Below are 21,520 nucleotides of genomic sequence, written 5' to 3' on the forward strand. Positions count from 1 at the left end.
GCTAATGGGGATGGCAGTGACTCTCACAGAGTTTACTGGGAGGACAACCTCTTGTACACTGAGCATAGGGATCCTAAACCTAGAGCTGCCAGGAGATTAGTGATTCCTCAGGAGTACAGAAAGTTCCTCCTAACACTGGCACATGACATTCCCTTAGCTGGGCATCTAGGACAAATGAAAACTTGGGACAGGCTTGTTCCCCTGTTTCATTGGCCTAGGATGTCTGAGGACACAAAAGAATTTTGCAAGTCCTGTGAAACCTGTCAAGCCAGTGGCAAGACAGGTGACACCCCAAAGGCACCCCTTATCCCACTGCCTGTGGTTGGGGTTCCCTTTGAAAGGGTAGGGGTTGACATAGTTGGCCCCTTTGACCCTCCTACTGCTTCAGGCAATAGGTTTATCTTAGTGGTAGTGGACCATGCCACAAGATATCCTGAAGCTATTCCTTTAAGGACCACTACAGCACCTGCAGTGGCAAAGGCCCTCCTGGGAATATTTTCCAGGGTGGGCTTCCCAAAGGAAGTAGTATCAGACAGAGGAAGCAATTTCCTGTCTGCATACTTAAAGGCCATGTGGAAGGAGTGTGGTGTAACGTACAAGTTCACAACACCCTATCATCCACAAACAAATGGACTGGTGGAGAGATTTAATAAAACTCTCAAAGGCATGATTATGGGTCTCCCTGAAAAACTCCGCAGGAGATGGGATATCCTTCTACCATGCCTCCTTTTTGCCTACAGGGAGGTACCCCAGAAAGGAGTGGGCTTCAGCCCCTTTGAACTTCTTTTTGGACACCCTGTTAGGGGTCCACTCACACTTGTAAAGGAGGGTTGGGAACAACCTTTAAAAGCTCCTAAGCAGGATATTGTGGATTATGTACTTGGCCTCAGATCAAGGATGGCTGAGTACATGAAAAAGGCCAGTAAAAACCTTCAGGCCAGCCAAGAGCTCCAGAAGCAATGGCATGATCAGAAGGCTGTTTTGGTTCAGTACCAACCAGGGCAGAAAGTGTGGGTCTTGGAGCCTGTGGCCCCAAGAGCACTCCAAGATAAATGGAGTGGTCCCCACACAATTGTTGAAAAGAAGGGAGAAGTCACCTATTTAGTTGACTTAGGCACTGCCAGGAGTCCCCTTAGGGTGCTCCATGTCAACCGCCTGAAACCCTACTATGACAGGGCTGATCTCACCCTGCTCATGGCAACTGATGAGGGACAGGAAGAAGACAGTGATCCTCTACCTGATCTCTTCTCTTCCACAGAACAAGATGCTCTTGTGGAAGGTGTAGTTTTGGCTGATTGTCTTACTGCTGAGCAGAAAGATAATTGCATAAATCTCCTAGGACAATTTTCAGAACTCTTCTCTACTGTGCCAGGCACCACTTCTTGGTGTGAGCACACTATAGATACTGGAGACAGTTTACCTGTCAAAAGTAAGATCTATAGGCAGCCTGACCATGTCAGGGACTGCATAAAGCAAGAAGTTCAGAAAATGTTGGAACTAAGAGTGGTTGAGCACTCTGACAGTCCATGGGCTTCTCCTGTGGTACTGGTACCAAAACCCAATTCTAAAGATGAAAAGAAGGAAATGCGGTGTTGTGTAGACTATAGAGGTCTCAACTTGGTAACCAAAACTGATGCTCACCCTATACCCAGGGCAGATGAGCTCATAGATACACTGGCATCTGCCAAGTATCTAAGCACTTTTGATTTGACTGCAGGGTATTGGCAGATCAAATTGTCAGAAGATGCTAAACCTAAGACTGCATTTTCTACCATTGGAGGACATTACCAGTTTACTGTAATGCCTTTTGGTTTGAAAAATGCACCTGCCACTTTTCAGAGGTTGGTGAACACAGTCCTGCAAGGGCTGGAAGCTTTCAGTTCAGCATATTTGGACGATATAGCTGTCTTTAGCTCCAGCTGGGATGATCACCTGGTCCACCTATGGAAAGTTTTGGAGGCCCTGCAAAAGGCAGGCCTCACTATCAAGGCTTCAAAGTGCCAGATAGGGCAGGGTAAGGTGGTTTATCTGGGACACCTTGTTAGTGGGGAACAGATTGCACCACTTCAGGGGAAAATCCAAACTATTATTGATTGGGTTCCCCCTACCACTCAGACTCAGGTGAGAGCCTTCCTAGGCCTCACTGGGTATTACAGGAGGTTCATTAAGAACTATGGCTCCATTGCAGCCCCTCTTAATGACCTCACATCCAAGAAAATGCCTAAAAATGTATTATGGACAGCAAGCTGTCAGAAAGCTTTTGAGGAGCTGAAGCAGGCCATGTGCTCTGCACCTGTCCTGAAAAGCCCTTGTTACTCTAAAAAATTCTATGTCCAAACTGATGCATCTGAATTAGGAGTAGGGGCAGTCCTATCACAACTTAATTCTGAGGGCCAGGATCAACCTCTTGCTTTTATTAGTAGAAGGTTGACCCCTAGAGAAAAGCGTTGGTCTGCTATTGAGAGGGAGGCCTTTGCTGTGGTCTGGGCTCTGAAGAAGTTGAGGCCATACCTGTTTGGCACTCACTTCATTGTTCAGACAGACCACAAACCTCTACTTTGGCTAAAACAAATGAAAGGTGAAAATCCTAAATTGTTGAGGTGGTCCATATCCCTACAGGGAATGGACTATACAGTGGAACATAGACCTGGGAGTAGCCACTCCAATGCAGATGGACTCTCCAGATATTTCCACTTAGACAATGAAGACTCATCAGGTCATGGCTAGTCTTATTGTCCTTCGTTTGGGGGGGGGGTTGTGTAGGAAAGTACCATCTTGCCTGCCATGTTACCCCCATTTTTCACTGTATATATGTTGTTTTAGTTGTATGTGTCACTGGGACCCTGGTAACTCAGGGCCCCAGTGCTCATAAGTGTGCCTGAATGTGTTACCTGTGTAGTGACTAACTGTCTCACTGAGGCTCTGCTAACCAGAACCTCAGTGGTTATGCTCTCTCATTTCTTTCCAAATTGTCACTGACAGGCTAGTGACCATTTTTACCAATTTACATTGGCTTACTGGAACACCCTTATAATTCCCTAGTATATGGTACTGAGGTACCCAGGGTATTGGGGTTCCAGGAGATCCCTATGGGCTGCAGCATTTCTTTTGCCACCCATAGGGAGCTCTGACAATTCTTACACAGGCCTGCCACTGCAGCCTGAGTGAAATAACGTCCACGTTATTTCACAGCCATTTTACACTGCACTTAAGTAACTTATAAGTCACCTATATGTCTAACCTTTACCTGGTAAAGGTTAGGTGCAAAGTTACTTAGTGTGAGGGCACCCTGGCACTAGCCAAGGTGCCCCCACATTGTTCAGAGCCAATTCCCTGAACTTTGTGAGTGCGGGGACACCATTACACGCGTGCACTACATATAGGTCACTACCTATATGTAGCTTCACAATGGTAACTTCGAATATGGCCATGTAACATGTCTATGATCATGGAATTGCCCCCTCTATGCCATCCTGGCATAGTTGGCACAATCCCATGATCCCAGTGGTCTGTAGCACAGACCCTGGTACTGCCAAACTGCCCTTCCTGGGGTTTCACTGCAGCTGCTGCTGCTGCCAACCCCTCAGACAGGCATCTGCCCTCCTGGGGTCCAGCCAGGCCTGGCCCAGGATGGCAGAACAAAGAACTTCCTCTGAGAGAGGGTGTGACACCCTCTCCCTTTGGAAAATGGTGTGAAGGCAGGGGAGGAGTAGCCTCCCCCAGCCTCTGGAAATGCTTTCTTGAGCACAGATGTGCCCAATTCTGCATAAGCCAGTCTACACCGGTTCAGGGACCCCTTAGCCCCTGCTCTGGCGCGAAACTGGACAAAGGAAAGGGGAGTGACCACTCCCCTGACCTGCACCTCCCCTGGGAGGTGTCCAGAGCTCCTCCAGTGTGCTCCAGACCTCTGCCATCTTGGAAACAGAGGGGCTGCTGGCACACTGGACTGCTCTGAGTGGCCAGTGCCACCAGGTGACGTCAGAGACTCCTGCTGATAGGCTCCTTCAGGTGATAGTAGCCTATCCTCTCTCCTAGGTAGCCAAACCCTCTTTTCTGGCTATTTAGGGTCTCTGTCTCTGGGGAAACTTCAGATAACGAATGCATGAGCTCAGCCGAGTTCCTCTGCATCTCTCTCTTCACCTTCTGATAAGGAATCGACTGCTGACCGCGCTGGAAGCCTGCAAACCTGCAACATAGTAGCAAAGACGACTACTGCAACTCTGTAACGCTGATCCTGCCGCCTTCTCAACTGTTTTCCTGCTTGTGCATGCTGTGGGGGTAGCCTGCCTCCTCTCTGCACCAGATGCTCCGAAGAAATCTCCCGTGGGTCGACGGAATCTTCCCCCTGCAACCGCAGGCACCAAAAAGCTGCATTACCAGTCCCTTGGGTCTCCTCTCAGCACGACGAGCGAGGTCCCTCGAATCCAGCAACTCTGTCCAAGTGGCCCCCACAGTCCAGTGACTCTTCAGTCCAAGTTTGGTGGAGGTAAGTCCTTGCCTCACCTCGCTGGGCTGCATTGCTGGGAACCGCGACTTTGCAGCCACTCCGGCCCCTGTGCACTTCCGGCGGAAATCCTTTGTGCACAGCCAAGCCTGGGTCCACGGCACTCTAACCTGCTTTGCACAACTTTCTAAGTTGGTCTCCGGCGATGTGGGACTCCTTTGTGCAACTGCGGCGAGCACCGTTTCACGCATCCTTGTAGTGCCTGTTTTTGGCACTTTTCCGGGTGCTACCTGCTTCAGTGAGGGCTCTTTGTCTTGCTCGACGTCCCCTCTCTCTTCAGGTCCAAATTGAGACCTTCTGGTCCCTCCTGGGCCCCAGCAGCGTCCACAAACGCACGATTTGCGACTAGCAAGGCTTGTTGGCGTCCTTCCGGCGGGAAAACACTTCTGCACGACTTTCCGAGGCGAGTGGGATCAGTCCACCAAAGGGGAAGTCTCTAGCCCTTTTCGTTCCTGCAGAAAACTCAGCTTCTTCTGTCCAGTAGAAGCTTCTTTGCACCCGCAGCTGGCATTTCCTGGGCATCTGCCCATCTCCGACTTGCTTGTGACTTTTGGACTTGGTCCCCTTGTTCCACAGGTACCCTAGATTGGAAATCCACAGTTGTTGCATTGCTGGTTTGTGTCTTTCCTGCATTATTCCTCTAACACGACTACTTTGTCCTTAGGGGAACTTTAGTGCACTTTGCACTCACTTTTCAGGGTCTTGGGGAGGGTTATTTTTCTAACTCTCACTATTTTCTAATAGTCCCAGCGACCCTCTACAAGGTCACATAGGTTTGGGGTCCATTCGTGGTTCGCATTCCACTTTTGGAGTGTATGGTTTATGTTGCCCCTATCCCTATGTTTCCCCATTGCATCCTATTGTAACTATACATTGTTTGCACTGTTTTCTAAGACTATACTGCATATTTTTGCTATTGTGTATATATATCTTCTGTATATTTCCTATCCTCTCACTGAGGGTACACTCTAAGATACTTTGGCATATTGTCATAAAAATAAAGTACCTTTATTTTTAGTATAACTGTGTATTGTGTTTTCTTATGATATTGTGCAAATGACACTAAGTGGTACTGTAGTAGCTTCACACGTCTCCTAGTTCAGCCTAAGCTGTTCTGCTAAGCTACCATTATCTATCAGCCTAAGCTGCTAGACACCCTATACACTAATAAGGGATAACTGGGCCTGGTGCAAGGTGCAAGTACCCCTTGGTACTCACTACAAGCCAGTCCAGCCTCCTACATTGGTTGTGCAGTGGTGGGATAAGTGCTTTGAGACTACTTACCACTCTTGTCATTGTACTTTTCATAAGAGAAAAATATACAAAACAAGGTCAGTGTATATACACATAGCCAAAAAGTTTAGCATTTCCTCTTTTCACTCTTTTCTAAGTGCTGAAAAGTACTTCTAAACTTTCAAAAAGTTCTTAAAAGTTTAAAAAGTTTTTTTCTGTCTTTCCAAAAAGTTCTGAAAACTTTTTTCTCTTTTTCTATCACTTTAACTCTCTCTAAAAAATGTCTGGCACAGGCCAAAGTGTTGATCTGTCCAAACTTGCATATGACAGCCTTAGCTGGAAAAGAGCAAGGAGTCTCTGTATAGAGAGAGGTTTGAGTGTAGGGAAGAATCCTTCCTTGGAACTGTTACTTAACATGCTTAGAGAACAGGATAAGGCCATAGGTGCCTCATCTGTTGAAAAAGTACCTAATAGTTCTCAATCTGATTCAGGGACTCCCCCAGGAAAAGATTCAGGAAAGAAACTTCCTAGCCTGCCCATTACTAGACAGTCTAGCATAGATGGTAATGATGATGAGCCACACCATATAAATAGTGTTGTCTCACACCATAGCAAAAGCATTTATTCTCACCATACTGGTAGTAATGTTTCTGTAAACCAAGCTGTTAGGGTGGCTTCTGTAAGGGACAGGTCTCCTTCTGTTCATTCCCATCATAGCTCTGTTTCTAGAAATGTCCCTCCCACCAACCCTGATGACAGAATGTTAGAGAGGGAACTCAATAAGTTGAGGGTGGAACAAACCAGACTGAAGCTTAAAAAGCAACAGCTGGATTTGGATAGACAGTCTTTTGAATTAGAGAAGGAAAGACAGAAGTTGGGTTTAGATACCCATGGTGGCAGCAGCAGTATTCCCCATAGTCATCCTGCAAAAGAGCATGATTCCAGGAATCTGCACAAGATAGTTCCCCCTTATAAGGAGGGGGATGACATTAACAAGTGGTTTGCTGCACTTGAGATGGCCTGTGTTGTACAGGATGTCCCTCAAAGGCAGTGGGCTGCTATCCTATGGCTATCATTTAGTGGAAAAGGTAGGGATAGGCTCCTTACTGTGAAAGAAAATGATGCTAATAATTTCCAAGTTCTTAAGAATGCACTCCTGGATGGTTATGGCTTAACCACTGAACAGTACAGGATAAAGTTCAGAGAGACCAAAAAGGAGTCTTCACAAGACTGGGTTGATTTTATTGACCATTCAGTGAAGGCCTTGGAGGGGTGGTTACATGGCAGTAAAGTTACTGATTATGACAGCCTGCATAACTTGATCCTGAGAGAGCATATTCTTAATAATTGTGTGTCTGATTTGTTGCACCAGTACTTGGTGGACTCTGATCTGACCTCTCCCCAAGAATTGGGAAAGAAGGCAGACAAATGGGTCAGAACAAGAGTGAACAGAAAAGTTCATACAGGGGGTGACAAAGATGGCAACAAAAAGAAGGATGGTAAGTCTTCTGACAAGGGTGGGGACAAATCTAAAAATGAGTCTTCATCAGGCCCACAAAAACACTCTGGTGGGGGTGGTGGGTCCAAATCCTCCTTTAATCAGAACAAGGAAAAGAAACCATGGTGCTATTTATGTAAAATAAAAGGCCATTGAACAACAGATCCCAGTTGTCCAAAGAAAGGCACCACAGCTCCTACCACTACAACCCCTACTGCTACACCTAGTGTCCCTACTAATAGCAGTGGTGGTGGGAGCAAACCTACTAATAGCCAATCCAAGGGAGTAGCTGGGCTCACTTTTGGTAATTTAGTTGGGGTTGGTCTGATTAGGGAGACCACAGAGGCTACTTTAGTCTCTGAAGGGGCTATTGATTTAGCCACTTTGGTTGCTTGCCCCCATAACTTGGAGAAGTACAAGCAACTAACCCTAATAAATGGTGTTGAGGTCCAGGCCTACAGGGACACAGGTGCCAGTGTCACAATGGTGATTGAGAAACTGGTGCGCCCTGAACAACACATACTTGGACACCAGTACCAAGTAACCGATGCTCACAACATAACACAAAGCCACCCCATGGCTGTTGTAAATCTCAACTGGGGGGTGGTAACTGGTCCAAAGAAAGTTGTGGTAGCTTCAGATTTACCTGTAGACTGTCTATTAGGGAATGATTTGGAGACATCAGCTTGGTCAGATGTGGAGTTGGAGGCCCATGCAGCAATGCTGGGCATCCCAGGGCATATTTTTGCTTTGACAAGGGCTCAGGCCAAAAAGCAAAAAGGACAGGGAAGCTTGGATCCTGGAACAATGGACCAAGTGCTCCCTAAAGCTAGGGCTAATAGAAGCAAACCACTTCCTACTATCCCTCCCTCTACAGTGGATTCTACTTCTGAGGAAGAAGAATTCCCTCCCTGTGCAGAACCTACACCAGAGGAGCTGGAAGCAGACACTGCTGAGCTTTTGGGTGAAGGGGGGCCTGCCAGAGAGGAGCTGAGTGTGGCACAGCAAACCTGTCCCACATTAGAGGGTCTCAGACAGCAAGCTGTCAAACAGGCTAATGGGGATGGCAGTGACTCTCACAGAGTTTACTGGGAGGACAACCTCTTGTACACTGAGCATAGGGATCCTAAACCTAGAGCTGCCAGGAGATTAGTGATTCCTCAGGAGTACAGAAAGTTCCTCCTAACACTGGCACATGACATTCCCTTAGCTGGGCATCTAGGACAAATGAAAACTTGGGACAGGCTTGTTCCCCTGTTTCATTGGCCTAGGATGTCTGAGGACACAAAAGAATTTTGCAAGTCCTGTGAAACCTGTCAAGCCAGTGGCAAGACAGGTGACACCCCAAAGGCACCCCTTATCCCACTGCCTGTGGTTGGGGTTCCCTTTGAAAGGGTAGGGGTTGACATAGTTGGCCCCTTTGACCCTCCTACTGCTTCAGGCAATAGGTTTATCTTAGTGGTAGTGGACCATGCCACAAGATATCCTGAAGCTATTCCTTTAAGGACCACTACAGCACCTGCAGTGGCAAAGGCCCTCCTGGGAATATTTTCCAGGGTGGGCTTCCCAAAGGAAGTAGTATCAGACAGAGGAAGCAATTTCATGTCTGCATACTTAAAGGCCATGTGGAAGGAGTGTGGTGTAACGTACAAGTTCACAACACCCTATCATCCACAAACAAATGGACTGGTGGAGAGATTTAATAAAACTCTCAAAGGCATGATTATGGGTCTCCCTGAAAAACTCCGCAGGAGATGGGATATCCTTCTACCATGCCTCCTTTTTGCCTACAGGGAGGTACCCCAGAAAGGAGTGGGCTTCAGCCCCTTTGAACTTCTTTTTGGACACCCTGTTAGGGGTCCACTCACACTTGTAAAGGAGGGTTGGGAACAACCTTTAAAAGCTCCTAAGCAGGATATTGTGGATTATGTACTTGGCCTCAGATCAAGGATGGCTGAGTACATGAAAAAGGCCAGTAAAAACCTTCAGGCCAGCCAAGAGCTCCAGAAGCAATGGCATGATCAGAAGGCTGTTTTGGTTCAGTACCAACCAGGGCAGAAAGTGTGGGTCTTGGAGCCTGTGGCCCCAAGAGCACTCCAAGATAAATGGAGTGGTCCCCACACAATTGTTGAAAAGAAGGGAGAAGTCACCTATTTAGTTGACTTAGGCACTGCCAGGAGTCCCCTTAGGGTGCTCCATGTCAACCGCCTGAAACCCTACTATGACAGGGCTGATCTCACCCTGCTCATGGCAACTGATGAGGGACAGGAAGAAGACAGTGATCCTCTACCTGATCTCTTCTCTTCCACAGAACAAGATGCTCTTGTGGAAGGTGTAGTTTTGGCTGATTGTCTTACTGCTGAGCAGAAAGATAATTGCATAAATCTCCTAGGACAATTTTCAGAACTCTTCTCTACTGTGCCAGGCACCACTTCTTGGTGTGAGCACACTATAGATACTGGAGACAGTTTACCTGTCAAAAGTAAGATCTATAGGCAGCCTGACCATGTCAGGGACTGCATAAAGCAAGAAGTTCAGAAAATGTTGGAACTAAGAGTGGTTGAGCACTCTGACAGTCCATGGGCTTCTCCTGTGGTACTGGTACCAAAACCCAATTCTAAAGATGGAAAGAAGGAAATGCGGTGTTGTGTAGACTATAGAGGTCTCAACTTGGTAACCAAAACTGATGCTCACCCTATACCCAGGGCAGATGAGCTCATAGATACACTGGCATCTGCCAAGTATCTAAGCACTTTTGATTTGACTGCAGGGTATTGGCAGATCAAATTGTCAGAAGATGCTAAACCTAAGACTGCATTTTCTACCATTGGAGGACATTACCAGTTTACTGTAATGCCTTTTGGTTTGAAAAATGCACCTGCCACTTTTCAGAGGTTGGTGAACACAGTCCTGCAAGGGCTGGAAGCTTTCAGTTCAGCATATTTGGACGATATAGCTGTCTTTAGCTCCAGCTGGGATGATCACCTGGTCCACCTATGGAAAGTTTTGGAGGCCCTGCAAAAGGCAGGCCTCACTATCAAGGCTTCAAAGTGCCAGATAGGGCAGGGTAAGGTGGTTTATCTGGGACACCTTGTTAGTGGGGAACAGATTGCACCACTTCAGGGGAAAATCCAAACTATTATTGATTGGGTTCCCCCTACCACTCAGACTCAGGTGAGAGCCTTCCTAGGCCTCACTGGGTATTACAGGAGGTTCATTAAGAACTATGGCTCCATTGCAGCCCCTCTTAATGACCTCACATCCAAGAAAATGCCTAAAAATGTATTATGGACAGCAAGCTGTCAGAAAGCTTTTGAGGAGCTGAAGCAGGCCATGTGCTCTGCACCTGTCCTGAAAAGCCCTTGTTACTCTAAAAAATTCTATGTCCAAACTGATGCATCTGAATTAGGAGTAGGGGCAGTCCTATCACAACTTAATTCTGAGGGCCAGGATCAACCTCTTGCTTTTATTAGTAGAAGGTTGACCCCTAGAGAAAAGCGTTGGTCTGCCATTGAGAGGGAGGCCTTTGCTGTGGTCTGGGCTCTGAAGAAGTTGAGGCCATACCTGTTTGGCACTCACTTCATTGTTCAGACAGACCACAAACCTCTACTTTGGCTAAAACAAATGAAAGGTGAAAATCCTAAATTGTTGAGGTGGTCCATATCCCTACAGGGAATGGACTATACAGTGGAACATAGACCTGGGAGTAGCCACTCCAATGCAGATGGACTCTCCAGATATTTCCACTTAGACAATGAAGACTCATCAGGTCATGGCTAGTCTTATTGTACTTCGTTTGGGGGGGGGTTGTGTAGGAAAGTACCATCTTGCCTGCCATGTTACCCCCATTTTTCACTGTATATATGTTGTTTTAGTTGTATGTGTCACTGGGACCCTGGTAACTCAGGGCCCCAGTGCTCATAAGTGTGCCTGAATGTGTTACCTGTGTAGTGACTAACTGTCTCACTGAGGCTCTGCTAACCAGAACCTCAGTGGTTATGCTCTCTCATTTCTTTCCAAATTGTCACTGACAGGCTAGTGACCATTTTTACCAATTTACATTGGCTTACTGGAACACCCTTATAATTCCCTAGTATATGGTACTGAGGTACCCAGGGTATTGGGGTTCCAGGAGATCCCTATGGGCTGCAGCATTTATTTTGCCACCCATAGGGAGCTCTGACAATTCTTACACAGGCCTGCCACTGCAGCCTGAGTGAAATAACGTCCACGTTATTTCACAGCCATTTTACACTGCACTTAAGTAACTTATAAGTCACCTATATGTCTAACCTTTACCTGGTAAAGGTTAGGTGCAAAGTTACTTAGTGTGAGGGCACCCTGGCACTAGCCAAGGTGCCCCCACATTGTTCAGAGCCAATTCCCTGAACTTTGTGAGGGCGGGGACACCATTACACGCGTGCACTACATATAGGTCACTACCTATATGTAGCTTCACAATGGTAACTTCGAATATGGCCATGTAACATGTCTATGATCATGGAATTGCCCCCTCTATGCCATCCTGGCATAGTTGGCACAATCCCATGATCCCAGTGGTCTGTAGCACAGACCCTGGTACTGCCAAACTGCCCTTCCTGGGGTTTCACTGCAGCTGCTGCTGCTGCCAACCCCTCAGACAGGCATCTGCCCTCCTGGGGTCCAGCCAGGCCTGGCCCAGGATGGCAGAACAAAGAACTTCCTCTGAGAGAGGGTGTGACACCCTCTCCCTTTGGAAAATGGTGTGAAGGCAGGGGAGGAGTAGCCTCCCCCAGCCTCTGGAAATGCTTTCTTGAGCACAGATGTGCCCAATTCTGCATAAGCCAGTCTACACCGGTTCAGGGACCCCTTAGCCCCTGCTCTGGCGCGAAACTGGACAAAGGAAAGGGGAGTGACCACTCCCCTGACCTGCACCTCCCCTGGGAGGTGTCCAGAGCTCCTCCAGTGTGCTCCAGACCTCTGCCATCTTGGAAACAGAGGTGCTGCTGGCACACTGGACTGCTCTGAGTGGCCAGTGCCACCAGGTGACGTCAGAGACTCCTGCTGATAGGCTCCTTCAGGTGTTAGTAGCCTATCCTCTCTCCTAGGTAGCCAAACCCTCTTTTCTGGCTATTTAGGGTCTCTGTCTCTGGGGAAACTTTAGATAACGAATGCATGAGCTCAGCCGAGTTCCTCTGCATCTCTCTCTTCACCTTCTGATAAGGAATCGACTGCTGACCGCGCTGGAAGCCTGCAAACCTGCAACATAGTAGCAAAGACGACTACTGCAACTCTGTAACGCTGATCCTGCCGCCTTCTCAACTGTTTTCCTGCTTGTGCATGCTGTGGGGGTAGCCTGCCTCCTCTCTGCACCAGATGCTCCGAAGAAATCTCCTGTGGGTCGACGGAAGCTTCCCCCTGCAACCGCAGGCACCAAAAAGCTGCATTACCAGTCCCTTGGGTCTCCTCTCAGCACGACGAGCGAGGTCCCTCGAATCCAGCAACTCTGTCCAAGTGGCCCCCACAGTCCAGTGACTCTTCAGTCCAAGTTTGGTGGAGGTAAGTCCTTGCCTCACCTCGCTGGGCTGCATTGCTGGGAACCGCGACTTTACAGCCACTCCGGCCCCTGTGCACTTCCGGCGGAAATCCTTTGTGCACAGCCAAGCCTGGGTCCACGGCACTCTAACCTGCTTTGCACAACTTTCTAAGTTGGTCTCCGGCGATGTGGGACTCCTTTGTGCAACTGCGGCGAGCACCGTTTCACGCATCCTTGTAGTGCCTGTGTTTGGCACTTTTCCGGGTGCTACCTGCTTCAGTTAGGGCTCTTTGTCTTGCTCGACGTCCCCTCTCTCTTCAGGTCCAAATTGAGACCTTCTGGTCCCTCCTGGGCCCCAGCAGCGTCCAAAAACGCCAAACGCACGATTTGCGACTAGCAAGGCTTGTTGGCGTCCTTCCGGTGGGAAAACACTTCTGCACGACTTTCCGAGGCGAGTGGGATCCGTCCACCAAAGGGGAAGTCTCTAACCCTTTTTGTTCCTGCAGAAAACTCAGCTTCTTCTGTCCAGTAGAAGCTTCTTTGCACCCGCAGCTGGCATTTCCTGGGCATCTGCCCATCTCCGACTTGCTTGTGACTTTTGGACTTGGTCCCCTTGTTCCACAGGTACCCTAGATTGGAAATCCACAGTTGTTGCATTGCTGGTTTGTGTCTTTCCTGCATTATTCCTCTAACACGACTACTTTGTCCTTAGGGGAACTTTAGTGCACTTTGCACTCACTTTTCAGGGTCTTGGGGAGGGTTATTTTTCTAACTCTCACTATTTTCTAATAGTCCCAGCGACCCTCTACAAGGTCACATAGGTTTGGGGTCCATTCGTGGTTCGCATTCCACTTTTGGAGTATATGGTTTATGTTGCCCCTATCCCTATGTTTCCCCATTGCATCCTATTGTAACTATACATTGTTTGCACTGTTTTCTAAGACTATACTGCATATTTTTGCTATTGTGTATATATATCTTGTGTATATTTCCTATCCTCTCACTGAGGGTACACTCTAAGATACTTTGGCATATTGTCATAAAAATAAAGTACCTTTATTTTTAGTATAACTGTGTATTGTGTTTTCTTATGATATTGTGCATATGACACTAAGTGGTACTGTAGTAGCTTCACACGTTTCCTAGTTCAGCCTAAGCTGTTCTGCTAAGCTACCATTATCTATCAGCCTAAGCTGCTAGACACCCTATACACTAATAAGGGATAACTGGGCCTGGTGCAAGGTGCAAGTACCCCTTGGTACTCACTACAAGCCAGTCCAGCCTCCTACACCAGTCTATTGCAGAGCTACTCTCTACTTATCACCACTTAGACAATAAAGTCTCAACTGGCCAAGGTTAGCCTTATTGTCCTTCGTTTGGGGGGGTGTGTGTGAGAAAGTAGCCTCTTTCTAGCCTTGTTACCCCCACTTTTGGCCTGTTTGTGAGTATATGTCAGGGTGTTTTCACTGTCTCACTGGGATCCTGCTAGCCAGGGCCCAGTGCTCATAGTGAAAACCCTATGTTTTCAGTATGTTTGTTATGTGTCACTGGGACCCTGCTAGTCAGGACCCCAGTGCTCATACGTTTGTGGCCTATATGTATGTGTTCCCTGTGTGATGCCTAACTGTCTCACTGAGGCTCTGCTAACCAGAACCTCAGTGGTTATGCTCTCTCATTTCTTTCAAATTGTCACTAACAGGCTAGTGACCAATTTTACCAATTCATATTGGCTCACTGGAACACCCTTATAATTCCCTAGTATATGGTACTGAGGTACCCAGGGTATTGGGGTTCCAGGAGATCCCGATGGGCTGCAGCATTTCTTTTGCCACCCATAGGGAGCTCTGACAATTCTTACACAGGCCTGCCACTGCAGCCTGAGTGAAATAACGTCCACGTTATTTCACAGCCATTTTACACTGCACTTAAGTAACTTATAAGTCACCTATATGTCTAACCTTTACCTGGTAAAGGTTAGGTGCAAAGCTACTTAGTGTGAGGGCACCCTGGCACTAGCCAAGGTGCCCCCACATTGTTCAGGGCCAATTCCCCGGACTTTGTGAGTGCGGGGACACCATTACACGCGTGCACTACATATAGGTCACTACCTATATGTAGCTTCACAATGGTAACTCCGAATATGGCCATGTAACATGTCTATGATCATGGAATTGCCCCCTCTATGCCATCCTGGCATAGTTGGCACAATCCCATGATCCCAGTGGTCTGTGGCACAGACCCTGGCACTGCCAAACTGCCTTTCCTGGGGTTTCACTGCAGCTGCTGCTGCTGCCAACCCCTCAGACAGGTTTCTGCCCCCCTGGGGTCAAGCCAGGCTTGTCCCAGGATGGCAGAACAAAGGACTTCCTCTGAGAGAGGGTGTTACACCCTCTCCCTTTGGAAAATGGTGTGAAGGCAGGGAAGGAGTAGCCTCCCCCAGCCTCTGGAAATGCTTTCATGGGCACAGATGTGCCCAATTCGGCATAAGCCAGTCTACACCGGTTCAGGGACCCCTTAGCCCTGCTCTGGCGCGAAACTGGACAAAGGAAAGGGGAGTGACCACTCCCCTGACCTGCACCTCCCCTGGGAGGTGTCCAGAGCTCCTCCAGTGTGCTCCAGACCTCTGCCATCTTGGAAACAGAGGTGCTGCTGGCACACTGGACTGCTCTGAGTGGCCAGTGCCACCAGGTGACGTCAGAGACTGCTTCTGATAGGCTCCTTCAGGTGTTGCTAGCCTATCCTCTCTCCTAGGTAGCCAAACCCTCTTTTCTGGCTGTTTAGGGTCTCTGTCTCTGGGGAAACTTTAGATAACGAATGCAAGAGCTCATCAGAGTTCCTCTGCATCTCTCTCTTCACCTTCTGCCAAGGAATCGACTGCTGACCGCGCTGGAAGCCTGCAAAACTGCAACAAAGTAGCTAAGACGACTACTGCAACTCTGTAACGCTGATCGTGCCACCTTCTCGACTGTTTTCCTGGTGGTGCATGCTGTGAGGGTAGTCTGCCTCCTCTCTGCACTAGAAGCTCCGAAGAAATCTCATGTGGGTCGACGGAATCTTCCCCCTGCAACCGCAGGCACCAAAAAGCTGCATTACCGGTCCCTTGGGTTTCCTCTCAGCACGACGAGCGAGGTCCCTTGAATCCAGCAACTCTGTCCAAGGTACTCCCACAGTCCAGTGACTCTTCAGTCCAAGTTTGGTGGAGGTAAGTCCTTACATCCCCACGCCAGACTGCATTGTTGGAAACACGTCTTTTGCAACTACTCCGGATTCCGTGCACTTCCGGCGGAAATCCTTTGTGCACAGCCAAGCCTGGGTCCACGGCACTCTAACCTGCATTGCACGACTTTCTAAGTTGGTCTCCGGCTACGAGGGACTCCTTTGTGTAACTTCGGGTGAGCACCGTTTCACGCATCCTCGTAGTGCCTGTTTCTGGCACTTCTCTGGGTGCTACCTGCTGCTGAGAGAGCCCCTTGTCTTGCTCGACATCCCTTCTCTCTCCTGACGCAATTTGCGACATCCTGGTCCCTCCTGGGCCACAGCAGCATCCAAAAACGCTTACCGCACAATTTGCAGCTAGCAAGGCAGGAAAACACTTCTGCACAACTCTCCAAGGCGAGAGGGATCCGTCCTCCAAAGTGGAAGTCTCTAGCCCTTTGCATTCTTGCAGAAACCTCAGCTTCTTCTGTCCAGTAGAAGCTTCTTTGCACCCACAGCTGGCATTTCCTGGGCATCTGCCCATCTCCGACTTGCTTGTGACTTTTGGACTTGGTCCCCTTGTTCCACAGGTACCCTAGATTGGAAATCCATTGTTGTTGCATTGCTGGTTTGTGTCTTTCCTGCATTATTCCCCTATCACAACTTCTTTGTCCTTTGGGGAACTTCAGTGCACTTTTCACTCACTTTTCAGGGTCTTGGGGTGGGCTATTTTTCTAACCCTCACTATTTTCTAATAGTCCCAGCGATCTTCTACAAGGTCACATAGGTTTGGGGTCCATTCGTGGTTCGCATTCCACTTTTGGAGTATATGGTTTGTGTTGCCCCTATCCCTATGTGTCCCCATTGCATCCTATTGTAACTATACATTGTTTGCACTGTTTTCTAAGACTATACTGCATATTTTTGGTATTGTGTACATATATCTTGTGTATATTTCCTATCCTCTCACTGAGGGTACACTCTGAGATACTTTGGCATATTGTCATAAAAATAAAGTACCTTTATTTTTAGTATATCTGTGTATTGTGTTTTCTTATGATATTGTGCAAGTGATACTAGTGGTACTGTAGGAGCTTCACTCGTCTCCTAGTTCAGCCTAAGCTGCTCTGCTAAGCTACCATTATCTATCAGCCTATGCTGCTAGACACCCTATACACTAATAAGGGATAACTGGGCCTGGTGCAAGGTGTAAGTACCCCTTGGTACTCACTACAAGCCAGTCCAGCCTCCTTCAAATGGCTGATGGTATTAAATCGAATATGGAGGAGAAGGTGAGAATGAAACCAGAACCAACAGCTTTAAAAAAATGTGCGATTCCAGCAGTACTGGACGCATTAAATATCTGTCCCACGAGTTCACCAAAGTGTCTCGGAAAGTTTGTATTCAAAGGGGACTGTAGTTCTGCTGACAACCTTGCCACCTGAAGTGCGTAGGTCTCGCATGCAGATGTAAGGGTCACATGCTTTTAAAACAGTAAAGCCTTGAGTCTGCTCAACTGTTTAAAGTTGACATTTGAAGTAGCAATGTGAGGCCAAATGGCAGCTACCTCTTGAATTTTAGTGGGGAGAAAAGTATGTTCCCGCAGCACGTAACGACCTTAGAGACCGAAGCAACTTAAACTATTCCGACTCACATACCACAACAGTCTTCACCATTGAGGAGGACGTAGCTACCGTTTAAAAGCACCTGGAACATAGGTCTAATCAAGGGGACTGGAACTCTCTTAGGATAACAAGCTAAATTCTCTGTAGAAGTGTTACACGCCCCATGCAAGGACAGCTGTTTACTAACCATTGAATGGCTGACTGAAGTCTTGCATTCACTACCGCTAAGAAAGACTTCTTTCATGCCACTGAAACATTTGTACGAGAAGGGAAGCTCCCATACCCCATGGATGTAACTATCTCCCGCCTTTTATATCTGCCTACCGGAATGTGTTTTAAACAGGAGGTAAATTGAAGTGTAGAAATAGGCAGATTAATGACCCCGTGCATTAGCCACTCAGCAGACGGTATTTCAGCCGCAGTAAAAGGCAACTTTTCCAATTTCTCAATATTAAGCATGACATAAGTTGCTTCCTTCTTATCCATTAGTTGTTGTTGTGGCGTTAAATTAAAGGAAGAAAATATCTCCCTCGCACTGACATGCTGCCAGGGAACACGACCCACCTTCAATGTTTGAAGTGTCCAACCCAACTGCATAATGGACCCTAGCTGACTCTGTCCATGGTGTAAAGAAGACATATCTGTTTGTATAATGTCTATAGCAGAAGAGACAATGTTATTTAAAGTGTATATCCAGTCAGACAAGTTGTTAATCCCATTCTCCACAACAGCTAATGCCTTTTTCAAATTTTTCTGGTCTATATCCCTGAACCGGGCAGCTGCTTCTTGTTGGGAAAGCTTCCAAATTTCATTATATACTTCATATAAGAAACACTTTCTTCTGTGTTTCTTGGGGCCTAACTGGAAGTCCTGTAAGTCAGTATCATTAGACAGGAGACTGAGGTGTTCTAGTGAGGATGTTCTTAACCATTGCTGGCACAATTTTCCTACACTATGGGGGTTATTCTAACTTTGGAGGAGTGTTAATCCGTCCCAAAAGTGACGGTAAAGTGACGGATATACCACCAGCCGTATTATGAGTTCCATAGGATATAATGGACTCGTAATACGTCTGGTGGTAAATCCGTCACTTTTCCGTCACTTTTGGGACGGATTAACACCTCCTCCACAGTTAGAATAACCCCCTATATGTCGTAACTATACCCGCATGTTCGGATGATATATAGCGAGGGTCCGGCCTACTAGTTCTAAAACCGACCGAGGAGTTGATAAAACATTGATGACACCCGTTGGTATCGGTTGGCCACAATAACCACCCACCAGGACGTGTTAGTGAAACATTAAATGTACCATTCTGGACCCATTCGTCGAGCTGATCTTCAGTTACATTTGTATATTTTTGCCATTTATAAAACTTTGCAGGGGCAGGTATACTGGGTATGTTTAATTCCTTAATTTTAACTAAGCCTTAACAACTTGTTTGTTATACTGTTTCATTTAAGAATATCATTTGTACAGGTATGAGGCATGCTCTAAATAAAGCTTCCTTTCCCCTAATTTGCCAAAGTATAGCTCCCCATACACTTTTCAGATCGATCGACTTCATCCAATAGTCATAGCCTTCGATAGACAACCGGGAAACACAGGATTCTGAACATACAAATTTAGTATTCAGCAATAATATATGCATTTCTTTAGTAGGTGGTACTTTAAAATAATATGAGTCAGCATTTTTTACATTGTGCCCGGAAAAAAATGTAAACGATTCAGAATATGTTTTGGAACTCCCTGTGGCAAAGTTGGACAATGTTCCCATTGTGTGTAATTAAAAATTGTTTTGGGGCTGCCTGCTCTATGTATGAAATGGTACCCATAATAATTATAGCAAAACATATCACCATAATTTTCTTTAGATTGATAAACATCTTCGTTTTCAAATCCAATAAAATATAGCGTAATTCAGTCATCATAGAGTCAACTGTTTTCACATCTCAATCATCAGAAACAATGCCTGGTTTTATAATATTGTAAAATTAAAATTATAGCCACCACACCAGCATGGGCAGATGCCACCCCCTCATGCGCTGCTTTAATCAACCCTGGTCTTATGTATTTGTTGGGAATGTCTCTCACGCCTACACCTTGTATTCTAACTTTAGCGTTCAGGCGATCTCCCATTTGGTAGGAATATTTAGCCAGAAATGTTTAGGATAGGGAGTACCATCAGCCATAGCTTTCACGACAGCCCATATGTCTGCATCTGGTTTCGTACTTAAATGTGTTAAGCAGCTACAGCGGCCACAGCCACTGCTGACTTTGCGGCTTCATTAGCCAATGCATTTCCAGCAACGTATATCCCAACGCGCTGGTGTCCAAGTGTGTGTACAAAATGGACATTTGGTAGCGTCTCTTTCAGATCTGCTACTTTCCCCCACAGACGTCTGTGTTTAATGGTGTTGCCTTTGGAATCTCTGAAACCATTCTGGCGCCATTAATGCAGATATTCATTGAAGGACTGGACACAATAGTACGAATCACAAACAATCAGCGTTGGCTGTGCAGGATCCGTATGTTCCAGTGCCATCAATAGCGCTTTTAGCTCTGCCAATTGTGCTGTGCAATCCCCTAGGGTTTGCGTAAAGGTATGTAGGGGACAAAATGTATCGTCCTCCACATAGCCGTTTACGACAACGCAAGCAGCCGAATATTGGTGTTTTGTGCCAATCGCAGGTTGTGCTGAGCCATCAGTGTACATGACTCTACAATATTGTTCGATAGGCAATGTATTTGCTGGAACAGGGTATTCTAGTTCATACTGCAAAAAATCTTGAGTTTGGAGCTTTGGGTCAAAAATGTAGTCTACAACAGTGGCTGTCAAAGACGTAGCCCATTGTATTCAACGTGGATGTAATACTTTTGTGTTAGGAACAGTGGCTTTTTTAACAGCCTCTAGGGCTGGGATCGGAGAAACTACAATAATGAGTTTTCCTTGGGCAAGTGGTCGTTCTTTATTGACAGCCATCTGTAGAGCAGTGAGAATTTTCTCAGTGGGAGCAAAGCATTGTTCTGCCGCTGAATATAAGTGTGATTTGTACGCAATCTGGACTGTCTCACCTTCATTAAATGTCACATAGGTGAAACCGATGGCACCAGCTATTACTCTGATGACCAAATGTGTTTTGTTGTCCCTCATGTGTAAGTGTTGTGCTGCAAGCATGTCTGTTTGCAAGTCTCAAAGAATGCGTGTATGTTCAATTGTCCAGAATTTACTTGAAAAATCAGGACGTATCAGATCATATAAAGGTTTTATGTGGCTAGCATAATCTGGAATGTAAATTCTGCCAAAATTTAGGAAACCCAATAGAGATAAACCTATCAGCATAGTATCCAGTGAGTTCCTCCGGAACAGGAGGCGAGAAGGAAGGCTTAATCACGTCTTCCCCATATGAGCAGGTACGGACAAATTCAGGTGGCCAATCTTGTTAGGCCAACAAAACATCATATACGTTTACCACCCGATCCCAAAAGATTGCGTCTATTATGCGCTCAATGTCTCCTTCTAACTGTAGCATTACTTTATCAGGCGTGGAGACACGCATGCCCGCAGTTTCTAATTGTATAAAGTCTTCAGTTGCTTTCACCTCCAGATGTTCTAGAAGACTCCGGAAAACTATTGTGACCTCTGCCGCGCAGTCTAGTAGTGCTAGTGCCCACTTCTTGTTCTTCAAGAGGACCCTCTTCCTGAGTGGCATGTCGTCCTGTGACCACAGCCACTTTTTTCTTTTTGAATTGGTGTAGGAGGCTGGACTGGCTTGTAGTGAGTACCAAGGGGTACTTGCACCTTGCACCAGGCCCAGTTATCCCTTATTAGTGTATAGGGTGTCTAGCAGCTTAGGCTGATAGATAATGGTAGCTTAGCAGAGCAGCTTAGGCTGAACTAGGAGACGTGTGAAGCTACTACAGTACCACTTAGTGTCATATGCACAATA

The 21,520-nt window shown here is 46.8% G+C and overlaps 1 protein-coding gene across 1 annotated transcript in view; it reads right to left on the reverse strand.

The window, feature by feature from the left end:
* Nucleotides 1-21,283, reverse strand: part of LOC138296946 (olfactory receptor 2K2-like) — a 69,405-nt gene extending 48,122 nt beyond the window's left edge. Inside the window, exon 1 of the mRNA XM_069236466.1 lies at nt 21,044-21,283. Within this exon, the coding sequence (XP_069092567.1) occupies nt 21,044-21,283 (240 nt within the window). The remainder of the gene's footprint in view (nt 1-21,043) is intronic.
* Nucleotides 21,284-21,520: the final 237 nt, after the last annotated feature.

This window comes from Pleurodeles waltl, chromosome 5, assembly GCF_031143425.1.
Source record: "Pleurodeles waltl isolate 20211129_DDA chromosome 5, aPleWal1.hap1.20221129, whole genome shotgun sequence".
NCBI lineage: Eukaryota > Metazoa > Chordata > Amphibia > Caudata > Salamandridae > Pleurodeles > Pleurodeles waltl.